General features: G+C 41.5%; 1 protein-coding gene across 2 annotated transcripts in view; it reads left to right on the top strand.

Moving 5' to 3' along the window:
• The first annotated feature begins 4,880 nt into the window (after positions 1–4,880).
• LOC111261830 (monocarboxylate transporter 12) overlaps positions 4,881–18,494 on the top strand; it is a 44,522-nt gene continuing 30,908 nt past the window's right edge. The window contains exons 1-3 of one of the 2 annotated variants that reach the window (XM_086968856.1): positions 4,881–5,164; positions 10,410–10,583; positions 13,337–13,496. In XM_086968856.1, coding sequence (XP_086824982.1) covers positions 10,424–10,583; positions 13,337–13,496 — 320 coding nt within the window. In that variant the 5' untranslated portion in view covers positions 4,881–5,164; positions 10,410–10,423. Of the gene's footprint in view, positions 5,165–10,409; positions 10,584–13,336; positions 13,497–17,970; positions 18,276–18,494 lie in introns of those variants that run through there. The other variant, XM_086968857.1, reaches the window with a different exon arrangement.

Consider the following 18,494-nt stretch of genomic DNA (forward strand, 5'->3'; position numbering starts at 1 on the left):
ACTCGTAGCACACGGTTAACCGTCCTTAACATTTTCTTTCTTTTTATGTAATTATCGGTTTCACCAATATGCGAGTGGCAGTCCTCTTGCATAAGAACAAATTACCACCTGTCTGTCAGATGGTAGCGATGCGGATCGGCCTGGATCTTGCCTAATTCCGGGCCCCCGTTCTCGCCTACCCTTCTGCTGGTACTCGCTCGGTCTGTCGCGGTTTCTCCGTAGGATGAAACAGTCGTCCCGGGGGCATCGAGGACGAACAAGCGGAGAAAAGTGAAAACAAAGAAAATAAATTGCACGAAATGACTGATGACGATAAAATGGCGTGCAGCTGCTAAAAGTTGCTATTCGTTTTGTCTGTCGACAGTGGCCGCGCCGTTGTCGTGAGGGCCGCATTCGTCCGATTGCTTGAACCTTTGTAGCAATTTTCCAAGTCAGTATTACGTTTTAAAATTCGAAGACATATACGCATTTTCAGTGAAATAGATAGAGGAAGGCATGAAATACCTTGTGTGTAACCGATAAATCGGTAAGCTGAGCTCACGGGAGTACTACTGGTTACGTACATATCCTTGCTAGCTGTCTTCTGAAGTGTGGGCTATCTATATTAGACGTCAATATACGAAATATATTAGTAGACTGATGCACATTTAGACGGCGTCGTGCGAATTAAGGACCTCAGGCAAAGATTACTATTCAATTTATGGGAATCAAAATGCGCCTGCTATCACGGACTAGTCTGGCAATTTTGAAACGTTCGTTATTCATTGGGCAACGCTTAATGTTTTATTGTGCAACATTAAACATCTATGAGAAGAAAAAGCTTATCGATAGTTATGAAGGACTTGCAAAAAAATCGCCTACGCATGTTAAACAGGACTTAATGGATTTGCTGGGAAACCAATTTGGAATTAAACCACTAAATCTGAGTTCAACAAATCGTGTTTTGTGAGAACGTTACCGCTTGTCTACGCAAATGCCGGCTAAAAATCTCACTTAGGTTATTCCCAGGAAACAGGTAAGGTAACATAAGAATTTTATTTCTGGAGTTTTTACTTTCTTTTTTTGCCTATCGGGGGGTGATTGTTGCGAGGAAGCAAATTTCTTTCCAATATAGTCTCAATGTAGGCTCATCACTACGCATACAGATAACAAAGTTTTAGCGCAGGGCGAAACGTTTGAGGGACTACAGATCTATGTTCCTCGAAAATTACACTCGACCGTTACAAGCAAGGCCAATATCCAATGTCAATTCGCGCCATTGGGCATCACCCACAAATGATTGTTATTAGAGAAAAAAAAGCCAAGAAAGCACTACACATTGAGCGTGCTACCAGAGTCCTAATGGTATAGGAAAAAGGCTCTGTAACCAAGCATTACAGGTTCACTCCTGAGCGATGTTTCGGTAAAAGAAATGAGAGCCTTTGGTCTGAAGTGCTGCCACATGTAGTTACCTAGCTACGCTGGATGAAGAATTTGTTTGTAATAGATTCTTTGATGTTGTTAACGCAATATATTACAGTTCATTTTGCTTGCAATATCACCTTTTCTAAATGTTCCGCTAAGGTCAGCGTTAATAGTCTACAGCCTATAGTGGGGAATCACGTTCCCATTTATTGGAATAGAATTTCTCAGAAAGTGTTTATTATTTCTCCTCGTATTGTTTTTGTAATTTATAACCAAAAACAGTTGGCCATAGTTCGTGTCTAACATATTTCAACCAGGGGCAAAGATTTTTTCCGCACTATCTAATTATGCTAATAAATGTTATTAAAATTCATGCCTAACAAATATGTTTTTAAAATACTAAAAACATATGTTATATCGAAAAAAAACATTTAGAACAACCATTACCACGTATTTCGAGTTAGGCGCGTTCGCGCTTAGCACATACTCGCGTGGCATTCTTCACCGCCATCATCTGTGATTATCATTATTCTATCAGCTATTCAGCAATATTTCATTGTAACTTTTCACCCGTTTATCATCATCCCCGTCATAATCATCACGGTGAATCTTATTATCAAAGTCAAAGTCGTTTTTTCCGATGGTGCCTTTTTTGGTTAAGGGTCACCGAGCGCCTTTCCAAAGTTCGACCAGCGCCTCGAACGGCTGATACAAACATCGGCGCCAATTTTAGAACATCGAATAACCGTGTACCGCATCGAAGCAAGCGACCCAACAAACCAGAAAACGCTTACGTTCATTTAGCTCGTACGAGACATCATTTATGGCGGTAGCGGCATCAGCAGAAACGTAGATACCAAGAACTTATCGTCGGGACAGCCGAAGTTGATACAGCGGTAGAGGATTCTCCGACGGCGGTGGCAGCAATTTCTCGGTGCTAGCGCGTTTGGATGAAATATTTCAGGAGTTAAATTTGATTTTTTGCATGGCCGCTCTCGCCAATCAACAAACGATGAGAATCGACGCTGACTGAGTAACTGTGGGAAGTATTCGCGCCCGCTGCTGGGTTGACGGTGCTAGCATTGGATCAATGGTTCGAAAGGTTTGACCTTCATGAGCGATCTTTTCGGGAGCGACATCGCTTGCGTCCAGCCGTTATACAACGCCATGTTCAGCGTTCGCGGTGGAAGAAGTGCAAAATTTCCTGTGCTATCAAAGTGTCAGACGATACAGGGGCGATTTTCCAAATAATTATCAAGACATTCGAAAATGGTCCATGATGCGAAGATACGTGTGTAAAATCTTCTATGTTTATCGGCTGCTGCCATTTTTTGTATGTTTGCACGGGCGGACAAACCGGAACAAAAAAAAAGAGAGAGAAAACGACTTAGTGAAGAACTTTCGACAGTGTACGTAGTTGAAGCACGAAACGATCGGCACCCAACGGTCGCAGCGAGGCAAAATGCAGCACGCTGAAGTAAACCATCAGGAGTGGTAGCCAACGGGGTAAAGATTCCGTGATCTTCTCCAATGAGCGACCACATAAATTGCCACCATCATTACCGCTGCAGTTGATACACCTATTACATGCTTGTTGGGTGCATAATGCCATAATGTCTCCAAAAAAAAAGCGCAGATCTGACGACGAAATCGACGCAGTCTTTCTTTTGTAGCCGAACACAGATTTATTTAAACCTCGACAGAGTCCATAGCATTTATCGTATTAGAAGGCTACGTTATGACGTGAGAAAAGAGACAAAAAAATACTCTCACGTACATATAAATACAAAAAGTGGTAATTATGTTGTTGTTAGCCTATTAAAAATAGACCGATCTACTGTTGCCTGAAACGTGCGCAAATGAAAGTAGTTTGTAATGGCAGTATGAAATGTAATCCTCGATACATACTTTACTTCGCGCATATATATTCTTCTACGGTACGTCGGTCTTCGTAGAATATGGATGTAAGGACTACACGTCTTCAGTGACGTACAAATGGATTGCTGGTGCCATAATAACTAACGAACGAGTTTCTACATGAAAATGAAAAAACAGAACGAAACGATGTTGATGCAACAAGTATATGTGAGTCAAGGATTATTACCATAACGGCTAAATAATAATCGGATGTGTGCCGTATTGTACCGTCATCGTGCACGCTACTAGATAACGTCAAACAACAAATCTATCGATGCTTTGCGAACCTCACGATCGCAGTTGGCCGCACTTTTTTCCCGTCGTTTACTCGGGTTCATTAACTGAGCTACTTTGCAATGAGCTTATTCATGTTTATTTCTTAGGGTACATTACGTTTGGGCCCAAATTTATTCTGTATCTTTTCACTTCAATAGGGCAAAATGGACGTTTTATCCTTTATTCTTTGCCTTACGAAACTCTCGACGACTGAAGACGTACTAACTGACAGAACTATCAAATACTGTAATAAGTTATTACTCTGCTAGAATTTATGTCAATTTCTGCGTTGGGAGCCATGTAAATGGTTTTCGGTACTTCAACCTCTGACGACGATGCCGCTGCAAGAATTACCACTCATACGAAATCTAATAATAGATTGCATTTTGTTTCAATATAAATTGACGTAACCTAAATAGGTAGTACGCATCTGCTGTTAGCAGGTGTCGACCTGCAGTTGTCGTGTCGTCATCACGAGCATCGTATATGTCAAATGGCTGGATTTCATTGGATCAGCGGTATTCGGTCAATGGTTGGCGAAGCTATCTGTCGCCTTGTTAAAATCGTTTAATCATGATGACTTCCGATCTTTTAAACATCAGACGCATGCGAAAAGAACTTCTGACTCAGTCAGGATCCATAGGCGTAGTTGTTTGACTTTGAAAAATACGCCACATAAATTCTCTGTTGATTTGTCGTCATGGTTTGAATATTACGCCATACGAGCAGGATGTTATTCTATTACGTAGGCACGGACTAACTAACAGATGCCAGTGTATAAACTTCTGTACTGTTTTTGTCAGCGTAAACCGTTTGTATCATTACGACATAACCGCTAAGCAGAGGAACAGCTATTTAAATATCAGGAGACATACAATTTCCGCCGGCTTGTGTCTCCGAGGAAGTTGCATATGTGTCGGATAGGGATATATAAGTGGGCCCTTTGATCAACTGACCATACTGCGAAATCTTATGGATTCAACCTAAACAACATTCTCATATTCGTCAAAAATTCACACAGATGTCTCTGTTGTGACAGATGTCATACTGCAGATCATTTTTTGTTTGATCAGCAAAACGCAGATTATCCAGATACACACATTGACGTACTGTTTAGTTATCCCCCTCAGCGGCTCGATGCACGTATACGAACTGTTTACGACCCGTGCTTTGTTCGACTCTGTTGCGTCCCGCACTATTTCGAAAAACGCTCAAATAAAGCATCAGCGTCTATTATTATTATTATTATTATTATGAAAGATAAGTGCATCACTTTAGTTTAACAAGCTATGAAATTGCACGGAGAGAAAAGACGAACGATGCAAATAGGTGATAGATCTGCACTGTAGATAGAAACTGCTGCCATTTTCTTGGTCGTAGGCATAATTACTGGACTGCCCAAATCAGGTGTTTTGTATGGACGATCGATGACACACACTAATAACAAATGTGGTGATAATTATTGATTCTTGTAACAGTGTTTCGTTATTACTGGAATGGCGGGGTGTCGACCGTAATGATTACTTTTACCTTGGTGTTGTTATTAATGCAAACTCAACAGCTGCTCGTAAGTGGAGGAACGGTTGAAAACTCTACTTTTATAGAAGTATAGATATATTGCTTTAAATTCATTTGATAATGGTCGCCGATATTTATAAAACGTGACGAGATATAAATCTTACTGTGCTATGATTTCGGAAGGCAATAGCTCCAACAGCGATAATACCTTTTAACAATACGTTCGTTTATATATAACCAAACAAGTTACTCTTGAAGCTTTGAAGTTTTTAGGATATAAGAAATACGGTTGTGCGCTGCCGATCACAAAAGCTGGCCACAAAAGCGGGCACGGTCTTTCGACTGTCGAAACTGCACATCGGTCGGAAAATAGGACCACAGTGTCAAACGGATCGATTCGTTATTATATATATATATATATATATATAAACTAGTTTTTAGGATAATACCCTGTCTTTTGATAGTGTGCTGCCCACCATACTTCCTCCTGAAATGTCTGCCGGATGCTTACAAAGGCTAATAGCATACTACTTGAATAGGCCTTAGACAGAGTCCAGTGGACAATGGCGAAGCAGTTACTCGGCACTGTTCTATTCGCAGAAAAGAATCGGTAAAATTCAACTATAACTTTAGTTAGCAAGTTAGTCCCCTTTTGCTTGCCGCCTGTGCAAATTAGTCCTCGCTGTTGACCGACTGTAGACCTAAGTACCGGTTACCGATAACGTTCCCTTTGGCAGAGGTAAATCTCGTGATCCGTAGGACAGAATCTTAGCTCAGACAAAGACCCTGGAAAATATTGCCTGTATAGACGCTGAATTGGGCTGTACTTGTTAACAGGTCAGCTCTTCCGTGCCAACCACCTCACTCTTTTTTGCCAGAGATAACCTTCGAAATTTTTTGAAAAAAACAACCATTTGCTAAAAACTACTGCATGAACGCGCACACATCGAAGCTGAAAAACGGTCCTTCGTGCACTTATCGAGCTCTCGATCTTAAGGCACCCAGAATAAATATTCCCAAGAATACAGTATTTCACATAGAACGTATGTGCAGCTACACATCCGGTGCTAATTAATCCATCAATACGTTTCTATTTCTAGTTAGACATAAAATGAATGTTTTGTTATAGCGACATGTAAATATTTGTACGCGTATGTGAGGATAATGTGTGTATTTATAATCAATGTTACTTATCACCTATCTACTTTTTACGGCGTCTTTTACGGAGCAATTTATCTACGTTTCGAAATTTTGCCATGAATCACAATAGCTGTTTTCGTACAAAGTAATTGCACGGCCTATTCATTATTTATCGTCCCCCTTCATGAAACTGACACTCTGGATCGACTGGCGATTGATTGCTAGCTAGCTAAAATGTTGGACACGTCAACAGCTTTGATCGAAGGGGTTTTATATTGTAATTGCCTGTATCTCTTCGCGATCATTTCGTCTTGGCAGAAGCGCACTCGTAGTGGTAGCACCGGCGGCGGCGGCGGCGGCGGCGGCAATAACAGTTGTAATAGGATCAACTCCACTACGATAGAAGGTACACTAAACAAAAACGAAATGATAAGTAAAGGACATAGCACGCAAAAGGACAAAATTATGTATCGATATACGCAATGTCGATGCTTTCAATGAATGAACGAAAGGAGACGAACGGCGGCGACAACAGAGATCAATGGCGATTGCTTATGAAGGTCCCATTAGTGAATGCCAGAGAAAAGTTGTGGTACATTTCTTTGCGTGTGTCCTCGCGCTGAAAAAAATTAGATGATCAAATCACTACCGATTAAGCAGATACCGAGCCGAATCGAAACCCGTCAAGGCGCCGAAGTACCATTGTCAAGACGATGTCTGACCCCCGGGACGGACCATAGCGGCAGCAAAATGTTTGCACCAGTATTATAGAATAGAAAACAGCTCTTTTTTAAAAGCACAATATCATTATTGCAATGGCATCATCGCTTCCAGCTACGGTTTTAGTACCGCCTCCGTGCCGCAGACGGGGGCGGCGCTTTCCAGCAGTTGTTGCTGCCAATGATACCTCTTGAATTTCAACATGGTCGCCGGCGCAGACTTCAACGATCGCAAAAGAACCTTGCGCTGTATAATACGGCGAGAATGATAATCGCAGCTATTTACACAGCAGCAGTCTTATATAAAACCAACCGCCAAGCTACATGCCCAGGCGTCAGCAATGGTCCTAATCAGATATCTAATTGGGTGCGGTAATACGCAAAAAATCAATTCGATACCACCCGCTCAGAATTCTCGACGATGCAGAAGCTAGCTTATTATTATTCATCCAAGTTTTTCAAATCATATTGCTACATTGCGAGTATTGCAGAAAACATCGATTTCCATTGAAAACGCATAATTAGCAAAAACAGCTCATTTCATATAAACATAAAAAGACGAAGCTAGATAGTTTTTAATGAAACAAAAAAAAAAGCTCTATTTGCGGTTTTCCTATCGGTAGAATATTCTGTTTGGCATAAGTATGTATGATCTTCATTTATGGACAGTGATAGCTTCGTATATCACTGTAATTTAAAATTGAACCCGGTCTTGCTCTTCATTTTAGAGACAGTGCTTTACGAACAGCATCTTTGAACCGCTCACGAGGCAGTTAAAGTTACAAAATTGTGGAGCACACTTTTCCTATAAGTAGACTTATACGTAGCTTTAATATTTAGCCTTAGGTCTGAAGCTTTTTCTACCTTTGTCGTTGACAGCGACGAGCAAAGTTTCCCAAATAACCAGACAGCCAGACCCTTATTTGCCGACCACTTCGCGCAGAAATTTCAATACTCCTGCTTTTAACCGTAACAGTGTTTTGGAACTCGGGAAGCAGTTTGTATCTCCTTTTATAGCAGAGTAGAATGTTGCAAAAAGGTGGTCTTACATACAATTCGCGCTACTATCATAGCTGACCCCTGACTCATAACAGTGTGTACTAAAGGCATCGTACGTTCGTCCTCTCTAACCATAAACTTGTTCTGTGTCAACCAGTTACCATTGTTCAACGGATATGTTGTCCCAAAAGGTTTGCGGCGCGTCACATGTTTTCGCAGACGGTGTTTTTAAGACTCTTCTTAATAGTGAGTTCGAATGCGTTTCGAAAAAACTTAATGTATGTAAGTTCCGGATTGCTTACGACATATCTAAGAAACACTATATCATAAGTTAATAGAAAGCCCTCCGCAAGCAGTAGGTATTGCAAGAGCACGTTGATTGGCCGTGGCTTGTTACTGAAGATCGTCCGTGTGGAAGAACAGCCGCGGAACAGAACTATGTCGCCGTGGATTGCTATCCCATCAAGTTATGTAGCTCTCCTTGAGAGGCGTTGGTTCTTGCAACAATTACGGTTAGTTGATCGGCCTTACCAACCGATCTCTTCGTTCCGTAACTCTTCGTCCGGTGTAACTACCCGCTTGTTGAAGCTAAAAACGTCAACTGGAATAGCACAGAACATTTTTAAGGGGTTTATGTTGCTTGACGCATTCAATAGAAATAATTGCTCGTAGTGACGGACAAATATTAAAGTAGATTACTTTTATATGTATTACGATACAAGCCTTCAGCAAGCTTAACATCTATACTGGGCCGTTAGGGACAGAAGTAGAGACGATGGACAAAAAATTCAATTTCGAATTCGAAGCACACACAGAAAAGCACGAAAACGTATCAAATTTGAAAAGCTTTTCTTTATAATCCTGACTTGTGTCGCATTTGTTGGTTAATTAGTGGCTGGCCACATCTCATTTGGTTCGCTGTTTCGCCCTAAGCAGTGAATAGCTGTCCAAGGCCAAATTTAGTCGTTCATTTGGTTTCATTCTTCGTCTTGCACTTCCTTCAATCGCAGCGCTGCCGATGGGGTGGTATTAAATCAACAGACCCGGTCATCGTCCAATTGAAAAACAACCCCCGTCATTCTCGCTCTACTAATTCGAGATCCGCTGGCTGTCATAGTATCTTTGTCAGCCAATTCTCACCCGTCATTTCGATCTCATTGAGGCACAACGCATTCAAAACTATGGATACCTCTTGCACAACGACTGATAACCATGATACCGACTGGCTCTCATAATTATTCCACGAACGTGTCAAACGCCCTTTAATTTATTGAAGCTTAGCTTAATTCTCTATCTGTAATTTTTTTCTTTGTTTGGTTAATCATGTACGCAAACAAGGACAAATGCAAATTTCCTACATAGCTTCCTCTGAGTTGTCCCAAATACAGAACGTCATTTAACTGAACTCGTTAAGTTGGGGCGGAAATAACCTTTATTTCTAAAATTCATGCAGCCTTATGGTTTTCCCTTTCTGTGCTTCTGACCGCCTGTCTGAGCCTTGAAGTCTGTAGAATTACCGGCTGTAGTCCGGGTGCGCAAAAGGGCATTTCCACCAATCTTACTGCTACTACTTATCAGTGTTATTTTCTTGGTTGTGACATAGCATTTTATTCTTTTCTGATATCGGAACGATGCTGGACGAAGGTCTACGCTGTTGTACGATTCATAATAAGCACACGAACAGCGATACAGGAGATGCTTACCTTTAAAATGATCATTGGACTATTTTTTGCACGGATAAACTGCGTTTTCTGCGGCACTGTTTGTTCGCGCTTCTTCTGGATCAGGTAGCAAGAACTGAATTGAGATAAAGGCGAACGGAGGATATTTTTGAGGAGATCAGACCCCGTGTATAGGAATGACGGACACGGCAATCTTGGCAATGGCAATGTCCATCTTTGGATAGGACTAATCTTTACGCAAGCTTTGTTTCGTGTATCTCCCCCGGGGTCATCTCGTCGTTCCTGCCATCTGACCACATACACGCGATGTTGCTACGTTTATCGCAAACTGGGATAAACGCTGGGGTCGAACAGATTTCATTACGAGAGTTATGTGATCAGGTAGAATAGCGAGTTAATAAAAAGCATTATTTGCTGTACTACAGTATACGTTGTACCATAGTGCATAGCATGGGAATATAAAGGAGTAGACGTCTGATACATGAAAACAAGATTCTTTTCAGTGGTTTTCCGACAGACGCATTTTCGTTAGCAATCATCTTATGGAGGACTATGTGTCGTTAGCATTGAGCGATTCCTTTTCTTTTCTTCGTTTTTGGCGCGAGCTTCTAGTTGCTTAGAGCTTCTAGTTCTAACGTCTATAATGTTAATCATCGTCATCATTGACATAATTATCATCATCATCACCATATGTTTCTGTATTTGACAATATAACGTAGTGTTATTTTATCTCGTGCGATTGCTTTATTTACAGTGTGCCTGGGGGCAATGTCAATGGCAGTCTCGTTGTTCTGTTCGCCGTGGGTTGTTGGAGTCTGCCGGCGGAAGAGCACCCGTTTGCTCGCTGTTCTCGGAGGCCTCATAGCCGCGTTGGCCGTCCTCTTCACGTCATTTGCTTCTCAGTTTCACCAGTTATTCATTAGCTACGGTACGCACCTATCACTATTACGCTATTTGACATGCGCAATAGTGCCAGCCAATGATTACTCGATCTCAACGTTATCACGTAATTAGCACACTGACATTATAATATATGCTGTTTTGGAAGATATAATCACGAAGACTGGTCATAAAGAGAATTGGCTGACAGCGTCGTACAAGGCTGACGCTGGCAGACTTGAAAACGTCGCCTGTCTATAGGAACCTGAATGGCCGTGTTCACTTTTCAATGGGACACATGCCTAACGTCAAGACTGGAACCTTTCCTAGTTGTTTACATGGCGTGAAACGACGCCAAATTGGGTATAACTAAAGTGCTTTTTGAATTTCGATAGAAGTCCTGTAACGTATTGAAATCGATAGCATTTCTAGTTTCTGCTGGGCTACCTTAGTTGTTGTTTTGTTGTTAAATAATTGTTCTAAAGGATTATTTCGAATACTACGATTGCACTGACCATCTTGTGAGAGGGACCTATAAACTAGAATAGTTTAAGGCCGATTTGAACAAACATGCAAACAACCCAAGGGTTTAATCTAGTACTCTGTAAATGACGTTACAAAATTCCAGACTTACATGGACGGGGGTTTCATGTTTGTTTTTTTCTACTTGAAATCGATCGATGGCCATTTGTTTTGTTAAACCAACGAGCTGTGCTTGTGGCGAATGGAAACGAATTTCTTTAAAATTTGATTAAGTAAGCATCAATTTAAGTGACTGTCAGTAAAGCTTTCCTTATGACCGCCATTTTGATGGGCTAGGGTAGAACAGATCACTTATTAAACATCGCGCCTCTATGTTAATCACTTCAATCCATAGAGGGAGAGCACAAGTTCCCTTTTTTTTTTTTGCCCATACTATTATGACATACAGAAAAACGTATTTTCTTGGTGCAGAAAACGCAGATCTAAAACGCTGGTGGATGCTTTCTAGAGCGCCTGGGTCATCAATCCAGGGCGTCCTGTTAATTAAAGCCAAGATTCTTCAAACTTGTTTTGTAATTAACTTGTCGGAAACGTACGAATCCCCAGCCGTCTCAGAGCGAGTCACCATCTTCGACATCTCTGGCCTTAGACGTCGCTGTTCATTGCGTAATATATTATGTTGTATCGAATTTTTGTTAGCTCGGACGCATCGGTTATTACATAAATAAATTTAACAATATATGACACATTTATCTATGCGGGAATTACAGCGAACTTACTTTCGTAACTATATTATACAGTATGACTTTTTCGTAATGGGGAAACGGTCCTAAGTGAAATGCTAGCTTCAATATCGCCAGCTCGCGTTTGCAACAATCCAAAAGTTTGGTCACTCTAAGAAATTTCCGTTATGTTAAACCGTTGTGTTTCAGCGAGACCACTACCTTACATTATGTTTTCTAATGGCCATTCTTCTTGGCAGACAAAAGCGAGCCGCCTTCTCCAATGTACAACATGTCAACGTAACGAGACGGTTAAAAAAACCCCGATTTTTCAAGACCTTTGTGTGTTAAGCTGTAATAAATTCTGTGATTCAGGCTCACTATACGCGATCTCAGGCCGACATCTAAGGGGCAGCGGAAAAAATGCTGCAGGCTATAAGCTAACGTCTAGGGCTTTGGTAGGAATATGTTGGGCGAACTTGTTTCTTGTCCAAGACTGTATATGCGGTACAATGCAGGGGGTCAAAGTACGACAATATGTTGAAGGTTAAATTAAAAATGTTTAAAAGTATCTTTTAGTTCCGGCTTTTTACGACTACAATATGTTTTGTTTGGAATTAAGTAACTTCGAGACAGACCTTGATGTCGAATACTGTATCTGTTGCTAGCCACAAACGTTTCTCTTCCGAAGAAATGAGAGCACTTATTTATTATTGTTTGATTTCAGCAAATGCTGTTATCCTTATATCAGGTGCGTGAAGTGTGTGCGTCCACAGCAAATTATCTTGTGCGCAGCAGAAAAATAAGCTCCGAAAAACTTTCTGTCAAATATCCTTTTAGTTTGCCTTTAGCGTTTAAACCTGTGCCGCAGTGAAGTTCGAGTTTCTTAACAAGTCGATAGTAATCTTTACAAGGATTTATAGGATAGGCCTCATTTCAGAAAGCGAGAGCATTCCTGCTGTTTCCTAGTTAGAGGTGACCGCAATACAGATAGATCTTTATTTACTAAATGACGACGTCAATTTACCTTAATCATCCCTATTGATCATACTACTTTATTCAATCCAAGTAACTATAGATGTATATCTATATATTTATTTTTGCTTATCCCATTCTGTGAAAAAGCAAACCCCAAAAATACAGACGAAGAACAGTCTGCTTTCGTGAAATGTAGCACTAAGTTAACATGTTGAAGTTTTTAACAGCTTCCTCGTCATTTAGATGTCTGGCATACAATTTTCTTATGGGGTTGCAGTTATACGATGCTGTAGGTCCTGCTTTCAACTGCTGTGTCAAGGCAAAATTGGCGAAAGACTAAAGAATAGGATTAAGCTCATCAACGGGTTCCTCGTTCGCTAATTGAATGCCATTACATAGAGTGATGCACCTTACCGGCACCAACCGTCACCCATCATAGGCCCCTTATCATTTCAGCCTTAGTTATGAACGATACCGACTGTAAGTTCAACAAGATGTGCTGAATTTTGTTGTTCGCCGCACCGGATGTGGTACGCTACACACAACGTTCTCTGAATGTATAAACATACTTTTAGCAGTCGTATAGCCGAAATAATGTCGTCTACCATTTATTTTGCAGGAGTGATCCTGGGATGCGGAATTTCAATGACACGTGATTGTTCTGTGTTTATGGTTGGACAATACTTCAAAAAGCGGCGTGAACTCGTCGAACTTATTCTCGCCACAGGGACGGGTACAGGCATCTCAGTAATGCCCATCTTTATCGTCGAGTGCATTCGGTGAATAGATAATAATGAGGCAACTACGCTACTATTTAACAAAGGACATCACGAAAGTGAAATAGACAATGCGTTGATTCGTTTGTGAATTAAGCTCTTTTGGCAGACCTTCTTCCATTCAGACGAACCCTCATAGTCAGGTAGAGAAACGGTTTATAATGTATCTCCTCAAATTTAAATGGCCATAAAGTACTCATCGTATATGAAGCTATTGATCCACCTTCTAGTGGCTTTTGGAATATTCTCCACAAAACCGCACTCATAATACATAGGGCAATAATCACACGAGCGAACAGAACTGCCACTGTACAGATTACAATGTGTTTCCCTCTAAAACAAGAACGCAGTGCCAACCTACGTGAAGCGCGTATATATGTATTCCGCGAGAGTGCCTCATAAGTGGCCTCAAGTGAGTGGCTCACGCACATCTCTATAAGACCTGCTCATATGATTGCCTCGAGACATCGTAATTTTGCTCAAGAAATCCCAGATGAGTCCAACAAGACGTTTGTTTGATGGAAAGGTGATTTCAAAAATTGGCCCGCATACGAACGTGGCTATGCTAGCTTAAAATTACGCCGTAAACAAATAACTTGCCAACTGTACGTTTCGCGGCCTCGAAGAAACCGGGGCCGTTGTCCAAGTTATTGTCACAATTGCTATGCCCTTCACGAGCCCTCCACCTGGCATCACACACATAAAAAAAAGCTTTATTACTCGTCGCTTGCCGTTCCCTTCGGACGCAAACGGTGTCGGACGCTGGGAATCTATGGAACACAAAGAAAATAAAAGCACGGCGTACTTACCTAGATATATGGAGCTGTTTCTGACTCTGACGTCATCCGGTGGTTCTGCTCTATGTCATCTTGTTTTTACGATGCGGTGTTAAGAGACATACAGAAAATGGAGGTGAATGTCTACAATGGTGATGTTGCGATAGGAAAGGCACTATGCCGTCTGCTACTGGAAAGGCTGGCCCATTACGCAGGAACAGAGTAGACCCATCTAGTCGATGGTCTATTATGCGGCTCAATACGAGCTGGGTTGCCGACTCGCATAGCATGCATATGTAAGCGTGTCAATTACTTAGCTCTATCGATAGACTCTGGCGGTTTGTACAGGCAGCTTAAGATGTCAGGTGACAATCTCGCAGATTAGTTGCGCACGCTAAATATGACCATAAATACGGCCATATTTATGTGAGAAGAAAAAGCTGTGTTTAGTCGAACCGTCAAGTATTATAAATTGGTACGGCGCGCTTGACCTGGTAATGCAGGTATGGTTCTAGAAAAAAAAGAGCTGCACATTCAGCGTTTATGTCGCAGATCGTATGGAGGCGTAACCTGTATTGGATCGCTCAGCCTAGAACGTGGCATAGTTCATTTTGCCTTTTCGATCCTTTTTCACAGACCTTGTCCTTTTGTTTTTGATTTGGACATGTGTTATAACTATCTATGATGGATGGTAACTTAGTTGTTTCGTGTGCGGTACGAGGTTCTATGGAATTTCGACGAGCGTTTTCGATACTGTGTTGACATTTAGATAATTTTCCTATTACGAGAATGTCGATATTTTGAAAGAGGAATGGTAATCAGTACAGGTCGTCTATGGTAAATATCGTCGCTGGCAACAAGTCTGACTGAAACTCTTCCATCTTTGCCACCATTACGTTTATGGTATCAGAACGGTCGTAAGAGTTGCTTACCCTGGCGTACCATTTTAATAGCAATTTTTTTCTCAAATTCGCTTAGGCCATAGTCGCTGAGTCAGGACAAAAAGCTAATAGTGAATAGTAAATCATCAAACAGGGCACCACAGACTTTAGCAGCTGTACATTTGCTTAAAGATGAGAGTCCAGCTGCATCCACCTACTGATACAATTATATAATAGTATATAATAATATATATACATATAGTACTTTTATTAATATATTTCTATTATATATATTATTATTAGATAAAAATATAAATAGATAAAAAAAAATAGCCTATGAATGGGTCGTGGTTGTAATACATGGGCAAAATGAGAGAAGCATTTTTTGAGGTTCCTTCAATTTTCGCTCAAACGTTGTCACATCTGTTACTCAATTTTTTGGCCAAGCTGAACATGTATGGTATTTTTCTGATGCAGGTGATGTTCACAACCTTCCTCTTTGGAATAGATTAGCCTCCATCGCAGCTTTCAATTTTTCGTTAGCCACCTTCGCAGGAAATCTTCCACATCTTCTCAAGATTTCTTTTTCAGAGCTTTTCGACCTCGCAGCTCACGGTGTTTCTAGTAGTAAAACCTTCACCAAAGACTACTTTTTATCTGGTTTCATACAAGAAGACGATAGCCACCATGGCAATCTTATGAAGACGAACACTTTCCCAAATTCGATCATGCATACGTCTGCATATGGCTCTAATAGAGCAACATAAGGTGGTCATATCTTCAGTCGCCCATCTACATATCACCTCCTGCAAACGCCACCTACACAATTGTTCACGACCCTTTCATGCAACATTGCCTCGTTGGCTACGTGATCTGGCTGCGAGCTACATTTCAAGGGTCATAATGAAGTGCGCTTTCAGTTACATTCTGCTTGCTAACGACGGAGCAACCCGTAAACATCAATTTCAAACAAAATCATCCCTTACTTCGGTAAAGGCGGCGGTTACTTACAGATTTTTGTCAGTATGTAAAATGAGTAGAGCGACCTTTTGGCCATCTACATATGAACAATATCGGTCGAAAAAAATCAATGCTGCAAGTTGGCTATCCCTATTAAGAATCACGTACTCATACTTGAATTTACCTGTACACTACTTTGGCTAGAAAAAAACAATAAGGTGTGAAGCTTGTTTATAGTATAGCATGAAGAGAGGCCGATCCGCGGCAACTAGATCAGCTCACGCTTTTTTCGAGCGTACACAACTGACCTTCTGGTACTTGCTGCAGATCTTCTGAGCTTTTTGGCCTTCAGTTTATATACACCTTCTTGGAAATGTATCAACAAAAAATCGAATACGTTTTTCTTCTGTTTATGTTCGAACTTTTTTCGCCATGACGATGTGCTACCTCTATACTAATCATGTTCGCCCATGAAGCCCCATATACACAGAGCAACAGCGCAATTTCTCAATGCCAGAGATATTATATTGAACCATTTAAAAAAGCTTGCGTCATACGAGTCTCATTAAGTTTATAAAGGTAATTTAAGAGATTTGCCAAATGTTTTAAAGATAGTACCCCGAGACAACGAGCGGCATAATATCCATCACAATATTCTCTGTATCTGGAGTACCGGCATGTGCTGCCCACTAGGCTAATGGAAACCCGGCTTCTTGTACACTTTGTGATGGAACCGATGCGCGGCACAGCGAGTCACAACAGCCGGTTCGCCTATTTTCATTTTTTGCTCCCCGTCGCACCCGCAGCAAAAAAATCCCTATCGGTCTCCGCAAATTTTTACTCTTTGTTTTTAAGGCTGGTCTTGAAGCCCTTTGCCGTTCGGAACTCAAAGCAGCGTAATAGGTCCTCGGACAGGGTGGGGAATCGGTTAAAATACGCGTGAGGCAATTTGTTTGTGTAGTCTAGCGCTCTTTTGAGGAAAAAAGCTTTAACGCGATTTAATTGTTCGAGGTTCCCCAGTGAAGAATCCTCCCAAATGATGTGTACCCTATGCGACCAGATCTGCTTCGAGCCCAGAAAAGCTGAGGACGGTTCTAAGGGACACCGGTGGGACGCTCTGATTACACATGCGGTTAACACTGCTTTCGCGCATTGTTTGGTGACATGCACAGTAAAACTTCGGCGGTCCACGGAGAAGATTAACACCAACTGCGGACACCGGTTAACATAAACAGGAGACAATCCTGCTTTTTCTTCTGAACTTTAATTCCTGCATTTTGACAAGGTCGACCCAGTACCAAGTCTGTGACTACCGCGCGGTGCCGGGCTAGAGTTTGGTGCACTTGGAAGCCGTTCGACTTATGTATCGCTATGCCATCTGCATACAAGATGCCTTCGACTGATTTCCTCGGCCCTCTTATCTGACCAATAAGCCTCTTAGCTAGATGGGGAATAAAAGTCCATTCAAATTATCGCCCTAAAACAACCCAGTTGCCTGTGTGAGAAGCGTGGGCTCGACTACCCAGTCGTCGATAATTATGGCGTTCTCGTAAAGGTTTGCAGTGAAATGTGTTCATTGATTTAGGTATCATTTCGAATTATCATACCAAGTAGGTTTCACCAGAACACAAGTAGCAAGCAGACATGCGCGCTCATTGTGAGTAAAAATCAATGTACGACGAAACTGAAGAACACTCTAAAGCAACGCCCGAATTATGCCAACAACCAGATCCGAATGGCCCTGAATTTCTGGTGCCATTCGTGGTAGACGAATATGGGCTAGTATAGGAGCGTCTAAGAACCGTCTTCGTTTCAGCATCCCGTAGACGTAATCATTCTTACTCTGCTACCGTATTTTTGCAGAGTGGGTCATAATTAAGAGCTTGCTTATTCATCAGCCTTTTATCCTAACTAAAAGGTACCAACGCCCTAACAGGGGCCAAGCAGCAAAGAAGGACAAAGACTAAAGACGCATGAGCGGATGTAGAACAGATAGTAATTCATATAAGTAAACTAGTTGCGAAGCAGGAGCATTGAAAAGGGCCACAAGATAACGTTTAACGTGTCAAAATCAAGAGAAAGCACTGAAAAAGGACTACGAGATAGCGCTGTGACGCGTCAAGGCAGTTATGAGCGAGGCACAGGCTTACGTCGACGATGACACGGTAAGTAAAAGCGAACAGCGTCCTATGAATAGAAGGAACAAAAAAGTGTAATACTGATGCAACGCGAGAGATATCGTACCAGTTATCCTTATCGCGTCTTGCAGGTAACGGCAAGGCCAAAATGTTGCAGCAGGTATTCAGACTTGTCACGAAGTGTTCTTACCCAGCTGTATTTCAACTTCTGCGTAAAGCTGCCCGCGGACATTTCATGCGGAGTAA

The sequence above is a fragment of the Varroa jacobsoni genome, unplaced genomic scaffold (assembly GCF_002532875.2).
Source record: "Varroa jacobsoni isolate VJ856 unplaced genomic scaffold, vjacob_1.0 scaffold_599, whole genome shotgun sequence".
Taxonomy (NCBI): Eukaryota; Metazoa; Arthropoda; class Arachnida; order Mesostigmata; family Varroidae; genus Varroa; species Varroa jacobsoni.